Source organism: Ostrea edulis, chromosome 6 (genome assembly GCF_947568905.1).
Source record: "Ostrea edulis chromosome 6, xbOstEdul1.1, whole genome shotgun sequence".
In the NCBI taxonomy this organism is placed as follows: domain Eukaryota; kingdom Metazoa; phylum Mollusca; class Bivalvia; order Ostreida; family Ostreidae; genus Ostrea; species Ostrea edulis.
In genome coordinates, this window is record NC_079169.1 from 50,228,698 (window position 1) to 50,238,146 (window position 9,449).

General features: G+C 33.0%; 1 protein-coding gene across 2 annotated transcripts in view; it reads left to right on the top strand.

The window, feature by feature from the left end:
* The window catches only part of LOC125646250 (uncharacterized), a 17,613-nt gene extending 8,612 nt beyond the window's left edge, over positions 1–9,001 (top strand). The window contains exons 4-7 of one of the 2 annotated variants that reach the window (XM_048872450.2): positions 980–1,095; positions 1,793–1,971; positions 3,361–3,538; positions 4,865–9,001. In XM_048872450.2, the coding sequence (XP_048728407.1) occupies positions 980–1,095; positions 1,793–1,971; positions 3,361–3,508 (443 nt within the window). In that variant the 3' untranslated portion in view covers positions 3,509–3,538; positions 4,865–9,001. Of the gene's footprint in view, positions 1–979; positions 1,096–1,792; positions 1,972–3,360 lie in introns of both variants that reach the window. The other variant, XM_056139843.1, reaches the window with a different exon arrangement.
* The last annotated feature ends 448 nt before the right edge of the window (positions 9,002–9,449 follow it).

Sequence of the window (9,449 nt, forward strand, 5' to 3'; positions counted from 1 at the left end):
TGATAAATTAATGATTAACAATGTGGGACTTCTGATGTGGACAAATCATCCCAGAATTTGTGGAACTTGTTTTTGTCCTGCATCAATTTAAGTAGTCCTAAAACCAGATTTAATTAAGCTGGACGAGACTATAGAGGCAAAATTGATTTAGACTAATAGAATCCTTCATTGATAGTATGAGTGTGGGATAGGAAGATCCCATCAAGGGGACAATATTCGCAGTCTAGGATGAGGCTTTGCCAAGCCCTACACAGGGAATTTTGTTCCAGAGGTGGAATTTCTCTATTCCTCATAAAGTAAATAATGAAGGATTATTTTCTTCACATTTTACCTACAGTTTTGTGTATAAATTTAGGAGCCTTGAGAAAATTCTAAATTATCAAAATCCTCATTTGAACTTCGATGCAAAAGCTAATTAGACAGCCAGAAAGAGCATACTCATTAATGGTTTACACTGTAAGTGTAAACTAAAAAAAACCAAGGTTGTCGACCAGAAAGCTATATCAAAATGAAATTTAAAGAAAACAGTATGGAATATTTTACTTCATTGTGTAATGTAAATCATAGAAAATATATGATACATGTATCACAATCAAATGACATCGCAGCAGTGTGAGACAGAAAAATCTCGCATGGCTGTCTCGCATGGTTAAAGTTGATCTCACACTAGTGATTTTGTATCAGTATACCAGTGTTTTCAGGGACAGTAATCTCTGAGGATGATGGTATACTGTTTGTTTGATGGGAACTGTTGTGTAATCGAATATCTTACAAGTCATTGAAGTGAAGTATTTGATTTTCAAATCAAAGGTGGGATGGGTGTCATCCGAATTGAATTCAAACTTGTGAGCCCTGCTCCGTATTTGCCTCTAATGGCATATACTTATGATCTATCACTCACCAAGTTTGATTTAGTTAAATGTTAAATTTATCTTCAACTTTTCTTGAACCAGTATTGTAATATTTTGTTGTTTTACAGGGAACCGGAGTCACCCAGCTTCTACTAAACCTCAGTTTTCTTCTGAAGACCTGCGAATCAAATATATTGCAAAACTGGATCCCAGAATTCACTTTGCTCTCGTTTGTGGAGCTGTGGTATATAAATTTATGTTGATTACTGTATATATTTTACAGATGTAACATACTATTAAATGATATTCCTTTCAATAACTATTTCATAATCTGTATCAAATAATGGTTTATAAGCTAAAATTTCTATTAATATGCTGTTCAAAATCAGTCTGGTTGATAAATGTCATGGAAACTAGATATGTACAGTTGAACTTGGGTACATCTCTAACACCGATATGGTGAATACCATGGATATTTCAAAGTGATGCAAATGTCCCAACCACTTATTCTTTAAATATTTTACCCTTGGTATCTTGAATCCTCAGACATCTTGAAGTTTTTTTCTCGGTCTCATCAAGTTCGAGATAACGAGGTTTGATTGTACTTAGGAGGATGCTACATCAGAAAAATTTAATATACCCAGTAGATGAAAAAAGGGGGATAGGTACAATAATATTTTGAAATTGAAAACTTTTATTTACTAAGTCAAAAAATGCAGTTTTAGTAGAAACCAATCTGAAAAAATTGAAAACCCCTGCTGAACTTGAACCCGTGATCTACAGTTCAGTAGTCGACGTGCTAACCTACTGAGCTAGGCAATGATATTTGAAATGAATAGACAAATAATGCTGATATTTATATTTTCATCCATGTTTTAAAGGGAGTCAGCCATTATGACAATGTAGAGTACCTCCTTAATGAAAATGTTTTTTGAATGTAGTCCTGCCCAGCCATCAATGTCTACACAGCAGACAATCTAGACAAGGCGTTAGACTCTGCCACACGCAATTTCTGTAAACAAGAAGTGTCGATGTTTACGGAGGTCAACGAGATCTGGTTGTCGAAGATCTTCCTGTGGTATCGCGATGACTTCGGAGCAGACAATGTGGGCATCATAGAGTAAGTTGACCGTTTTCTGCAACTTTGCCAATTTGAGTTTCCACAAAATGAAGTTTAGTTGTAATATTCTGTCAATATGTACAGTAACAGTGGCTTAGAAGGGGATTCCCTTGTATCGTAGTAATATATAATTCCTTAAATTTGAGATTCATTATAGTCATGTAAAAAAGTTGTTCATAGTTATAAGGAAGTTTTTGATCGACACAAAGAAGTCTTTGGTATTGATGAGGAAGTTCTTGATTGTTACAAGGATGTCTGTGGTATTGACAAGGAAGTTGTTGATTGTTAGAATTCGTATTTCATGTCCGAAATTAAGATTTCCTTAAACCCAAGTTTCTCATGGATTTATGTAGCTGCAATAATGTAGCCCTATCCAATTTTTTTTTATTCTGACGTTTTCGGGATAGGGCTACAATTCCATAGGATCTCCGTAATGGTGCAAAATAATTTTATGAATAACCGACAATAAACTCTGTGTATTAGTCCCAAATGTTGTTTACACCAAAAGGAGTACCAACTTTGTGCTCGGGCATGTCTAATAAAGGTGTTTTTCATTAAATATAATGTACAGCATGCAAAATTCTTCGTCTGCTCCGCCATGCTTGTTATCGCGAGATCTCGTAGGTGGATCTAATGAAAAGCCTAAACATTGACAATCAGCGCGAAAATGTGGTTACTCGAGCCACTTCGACAAAGAAAGGAAAATCATATTATTGCAGAAAGAATTTACACTCTGCTGTTCGGTTTTTAACTTGATATTAAATTCAAACCTTTTCAATACCGACGAAATAGCTTTCGCCTCCATACTTGTCCATTGATGTAAATACTACCTTATATGGCATATGCAAATGACTTGACAACCGGAAGTTGAAACTTCAGTACATCAAACATGGCGCAAAAATATGAATCGAGAAATTGGAATTTATCGAAATTGTTGAAAACGGTAGAATAGAGCCTCACAAATCTAAAGTTGCAGGTTGTAAATTTATATATTGACTAAGAAACATAGAATATCATTTTATTTACGTAAAGAAAGTCAGGAAATGTTTAGAATGAGCGCAAATGTTGCGGGAGTGAATCACTCCCGCATTTGCACCATTACGGAGATCCTAAGGAGTTGTAGCCCTCTCCCTAAAAAAAAAATAAAAAAAAAAAAAAAAAAAAAAAAAAAAATCAGAGAGGGCTACATTATTGCAGCTAGGATTTATGGCACTAAGTCATAAGGTATTTTGAAGGAAAAAAAACCCACCAAGAAATCAAAACCTTCCTTTTGACCAAGACAAGTGAAAAGGAAAATTTTTACAGGCCACATACATTATAACAATAAACCACAGCTTTACATATACATGTACTATGAATACCCATAATTCCTTCGTCTTCCTGTTACAGATGGATCATGCCTTTTCTGGAGAAAGATATACAGGATAGGGCCGTTCTCCTTCTGTTTCAGATCAGAAATCTTGGAAAAGTGGATATTAAATACAACGAGTATGATTGGCGGCTAAACAAGCTGGGTGTCACGCCCCTTATTCTGTGATGATTGGTCCTAACCACTCCTACTTTTGTGGTAGGGTTTAAAAGAGCTGTTTTAAAAGTTAATCTGCTAGTCTTATTGTGACAGGGAAAGTGATGTTTTTTTGTTATGTTGTTATTTTATGGTTATTTGTCTCCCTTACAATGTACACATACTGTATTGGACGATTTTATTTTCTGTAGTCATTAGAACCACAAAGCATTTTTATTTGAATTTATCTAAATCTAGTGTAAATTATTGCATGCAATGAAATTGATATTACAGTACAACATGCTTGTGACAAACACCTGTCTTTAGTATATCCCTGTTTATAATAGAGAGGTTTTCATTTCTGGTTATTAGCCAATTTTCTGTAAAAATAAACCACAAAATTCAGACTGTGACACTTTTTAACCACATCTGTGCTCTACCTTACCAGACAACTATGTGTTTTTTAAAGATTCATCATACAGTACAGTCTGTCTGTTTTAATCATTGGGATCTTGTTTGGCATATGGATAAATGTATTGGGTGTGTATCATGGACAATGTTATACTCTCCATATAAACCATGTTTTACTGTACCCTATAATTAAGTTTTTTTTAAAGGGGCATGAGCTGTGAATGTGATGTCAACCATTTTTTTCTTCTCAAAATCTCTCAATGGCATAGGAATATATTAAATTAATGACTAATAAAACCATTTATTTTATACAAAAACAAGAGAAGCCTAAGTAAAACTTAATGTAAAGAAATATTTAAGGAAGAATTGTTGTCTTGCAAGACAATGATTATTCAATCATCAAAATCTTATTTTGAGGTTAAGAAGTGTTTGAAATAATAAAATACTGGTGTTATTCATATAGAGCAATTTTCATTAAATTAAATTTTTTATGACAAAATTACTGATAATGCCCCTTTATGATTTGCTGTCATACAGTAGAACCTGACTGTGTTGACCACCTGAATCTTGATGTGTGTCTAACTGGTGTAAGTCAATGTGATGCACTCGATATGAACAGCATCATTCTATATTTTGTCTCATATTATTTGCCAAGGATTATTGAGAGGTGCCGATTAATTTTGTGGTGAAAAGGTCATATGTACAGGTCATATTGAATAATTTATTTAGCATGTGTTGCTTAACAGACTTGCAACAATTTTCAACCAAAGCGATGGAAATTATTCCATGATTTTGTTGTTTTGTTTAGGAAGTGATGGTGTGTCACTCCATGTACACATACCCCATTCCTCAGACAAAGGGTCACTCTCATTTGTTTCTAGGATCCTGCTCAAATTTAAAGAGGGTAGGAAAATTTGTTGTTCAGGTACACACACAAATTCATACTGTCACATTCCTCTTCATTTTTACCACTACTAGGTCTATGTGTTACAATCATGTGCAAGTCATCTCTAAAGAATTCAGGGAAAAACTGTTCTTGCCAGACTTTGTTACATCATTGAATTGTGCAATGTTTTTTTCCAGGTACGTGTAAATTCTTTTAGAAAATTAAAACTCTAGTGTGTATGATATTAATTCCACAGTTTAGTATTAAAAAGAGCTTCACGCTAGATATGGATACAGGCATTTAGTGCAGATATTACAGAGCTATGTAACAAATTAATGAACCGCTGTTAGCAAATTTCATTCAGCAAGAAAAATTAAAACTGCGATCAGATATACTGTACAGTCAAACACGGGTATAGCGAACCTCCAGTGAAAAACAATGTGTTAAAAGTTTCATTTGATATTTTCATCTCATAGAAAAATATACATGTACATGTATATATCACTTTGCAATAAGTGTGAATTCATTATGAGTGTGTTTTACTGTACTCATGTAATTACTACATCTGTGATTCTTGTCATCAGATACCTTGGAATGTCACTAATATTTGTTGCGGTTTAATTTCTTAATAACTCTAATAATTCTTAATAACTAAACAGGGATTAATCCATCCCTGGGGTCGTGACCTCACGAAAAAGAGACATCCATGAAAATAAGCTGTCACAAAAATTTTTTGATTCTGCAGCAGTAACTTAACGGATCATTTTGAACAAATTAATGTTTCTATACAGAAAGTAATAAACACGTAGTTATTGAACTATGTTATATTGAAGTCACTTAATGAACTATCTGTTATATTAAAGTCACTTAATGAGCTATCTGTTATGTGGAAGTCACTTAATGAGCTATCTGTTATATTGAACTATCTGTTATACTTAAGTCACTTATATTGAACTATCTGTTATTCTAAAGTAAAAATAAATCCCCAGTAACATTATTTATATTCATCATCGGTTTATATTGTACATTTGATTTAATGAACAGGTTCATGTAAGTCCCCTTAATTTCAATACATCCAGAGTAGACTGTACATGTATATCGTTTAGTCCATTAATAAGTCCAGTTTTGTTTTAAGCTGTTTGTCGGGCATTGTTGTTTAAATGCCGAAGTTGTCTGTATAATAGGGGTATGAAAGTGTGGGGTAATTCGTGGATTAAACTGTCATGCATTTATCCCATATATTTATAAGTATAGGCTTTGTCACATCATTGCCTTTATATACATTACAGACAACACATTGGTGAGTGTGGATATTTATTAAATATATTGTACATGTAGTCACAGAATGTATGTATAGATAATTAGATAGTTTGAATTAAATATATTTATTTCTAGTGTCTTTTTCAAATGGTAGATATATTTTATTTCATTGTAATCAAAAGGTCATTGAAATAGTTAATTATTCTTTAAATTAATGTACGTTGTATTTAATCATGTTGAATTGATCTTGTTGTTGCTTTAGCATTCCAAGTTTATTTTATTCTTAAATGTATTTGCCTGTTATGTAACCGAGTTTTCACAATATTTTGTGTTATGTTTGGTGTTAATTTTATGAATTCTATGATTCCATTAATTACTACTGAACACTTTTTCTCTTTATTTAGTACAAAGTTGTTGTGTACATGTATTTTTTACTGTTTTGGTTTTATATACTGGTACAGGGTGTATCTATGATTGTTGAACAAAAGCATTTTTATACCCCCCACCAGCAATATGAGCATATATTGCTCAAAAATCGTCCTAATGGGGGGTTGGGTTGAAGACATTTAATTTGAAAATTAATTTAGTAAAGGTCTACGATTGTCTAAATTTTCCACTTCATCAAATCGTGCGTGGATTAGTTTTTATTCATCTCCAGACCCGAGTCCTGCTATCTGTTCATAAAATCGTAAACCCAACTATAGACACATTAGATAGAACTCTTCTACGATATTTAATTAGAAGATCGCTAGAGAACACTATACAGGTTGTGTTTCCTTGTTAATTAATGTCAATATATTGCTTTGGTTGGAACATGCCATGACGGTTTGATTCCTTGTGAATAAATATCAATATACCGTCTAAGTAGAATTTTTAGTGAGGATTTAATTTTGGCATTATTAGCGACAGTGTTGAGGTTGCTAAAATCAATTGAATATGCTAACAATTTATTTGGTATTAGAGGTGATAGGTATCTTTCTTGGAATTATAAAGTCGCTAAAATTAGCTCTTGCTAAATATATATATCCATAATTTAATTTTATGGACAAATCGCTAAAATTGTGTCATCTAAAAATACCACATATTCCTTGAGCGGAACATGCTGTGATGGTTTGTTCGTCGTGCGATTCCTTGGGCGGAACATGCTGCGATGGTTTGTTCATTGTGTGATCGCTTTGGTCTGTTCACATCAGTTGGTGCTGATGAGTTCACAATGTCTTCCGTTATGTGACTTTGTCCAGTGTATGCCATTAAGGGGGGATAACTAGTCTAGTTTTGAAATATAGCATAGTTCATGTGATGTGTAGTATAAGTAGTCTATATACCACGTTAGCATTTAGGAAGAGAACCAATAAATTATTCAAAATATTTTATTAATTTGATTGATATGTTAAATGGTTAATATAATTGATAAATTTGATCGATATGATTAAATTATTTTTATTAATTATACTTTACTTTATTAATTTATGTTGAAATTAATGATTGATATGTTAAAAATATTTTAATAATTAATTTGATTGATATGTTAAGGATAATTTAATTATTGATTTGATTGATATGTTTAAGACATTTTAAACTTAGGACATGGAAAATGGGTAGTGACTGCTCTTTTGCCAAGTGCCTTGCATTAGAAGTAAAAGTCGCGGGTCTTTTGGATATGACCTTAGAAATGGAGGTCCCATGTGATGGCATGGTAAAGGTCCTCATCGGTACAATCAAAAGTGCCATGCATTAAGCCAAGAGTTCCTTAACGCTGATGTCTCTACGCAAGTGAAAAATTCTTTAATGGGATGATAAACAATAAATAAAAGAAATGCCTCCACAATACCTTTAAGATAAAGAATAAAAATAGGTAGAACTCGTGGTATAGGATGAAGACAATTTAAAAAAAACATTTATAGAAATGTTTTATTTCAGAGCATTGATAACTGTATCGTGGTAGATCTAGAAGGGAGAGGGTTATATTGGGGGTTCCTAACCTGACCATGTTTGGTTGAATATTTTAAAGAAAAAAGGACATTTTTACCAGTTTGAGGTTTTCACTTCCTACCCCTGATCTGTTTTGGAAGGAAGGGGTAAAACCTTGGCTCACTACCACCATTCTAAAATTTTAATCCACCACGGTATTGGGATTCTTTAATGTTGAGGTGTGTCTGTAGAAGATGTATAGGCTCTAGTTATCTCCCCTTTAAGAATATGTCGGTCATACTAAAGGGTAATCTATTTCTCCCTATAAATATTGCTGCTTTATAAATGTTTATCTACTTCAATGTACTTAATGAATTCTAGCCAGTTCGATGTAGTTCAGTGTATATTTAATACAGTAATTCAATCAATGTAGTTGTTTATTTGGATTTTCTTAGGATATAGTAAACAAATTTATCTCATTTCTTAGACTAGAACCATTATCTAAGGCATGTAGTGTTTTTGGAGTACCCGCACGTGTTCCCTGAGGTTAGCAATATCTTGTTTCAATGTTTTGATTTCATTAAGTATGTAGTAGTGTCTTTTCTAATCTTTCTTGTATCCAGAAGTACAGCCAAATTATTCAATCATGCTGGTTGTTATAACTTAATTTGTTTTTAAATTGTCTCAGGTTTTGGGTGTTTTTATTTGGCAAAAAAGTTTATTCCATGAGCTCCCAGGGCCTTTGTTCTAGGGGTTGCACTAAACCCTTCAGCCCTATACCTTCATCTCTAAATGGGGTTACCATTAATGCCACCCTTTCCGTTAACTAATTTTTGATTTGACGTTCTGAGTCTGTTCAAAATTTTCTTTTCAATCATGTGATATTTTAAAACCATATTTCTTTCTATGTAGTCCCATATATTCTGTTATCAATTATACATGTATATATTTATATGCATAGCCTATTTATAACCTCCATTAGCTAGCAGCGGCTGGTTGTTATGTATAACACAGATTTGAAGATGTTTATTTATATAATAAAGGCTGTTTAAATCAAAGCAATGCATTAGTATTTTATTTTCTTGGTCAGCAAGAGGGGAGGGGGGGGGGGGGGGGGCTTACATTATAATTTTGGTTTGGATACTTTAACACGTACAGTACATTGCTTTCATGTATCGTGTAACAGGTATTTTTTATGGTTGGAATTTTTTGCGATTTGATTCCTTAAAGGTAGTAAGTTACATTCTGCATTTCCAATTTCTGCGGTTGCATTATAACAATGCAGTTCGATAACATCTTAATTTTGTTGTTTATTATATTTTGTGAATCTTGTAATTTTTGCAGATTTTTCTTATCCTAAAAATTCCGCAAAAACTAGACAACCGCAGAAAACACCTTGTTATAAAGTATATATGCACATGTTCATTCAGATTCATGTAACCCGTGGTATAATCTTTGAATCTGATGGAGAGAGAAATTGTTCCTCCATGTACAATACATGTGTTT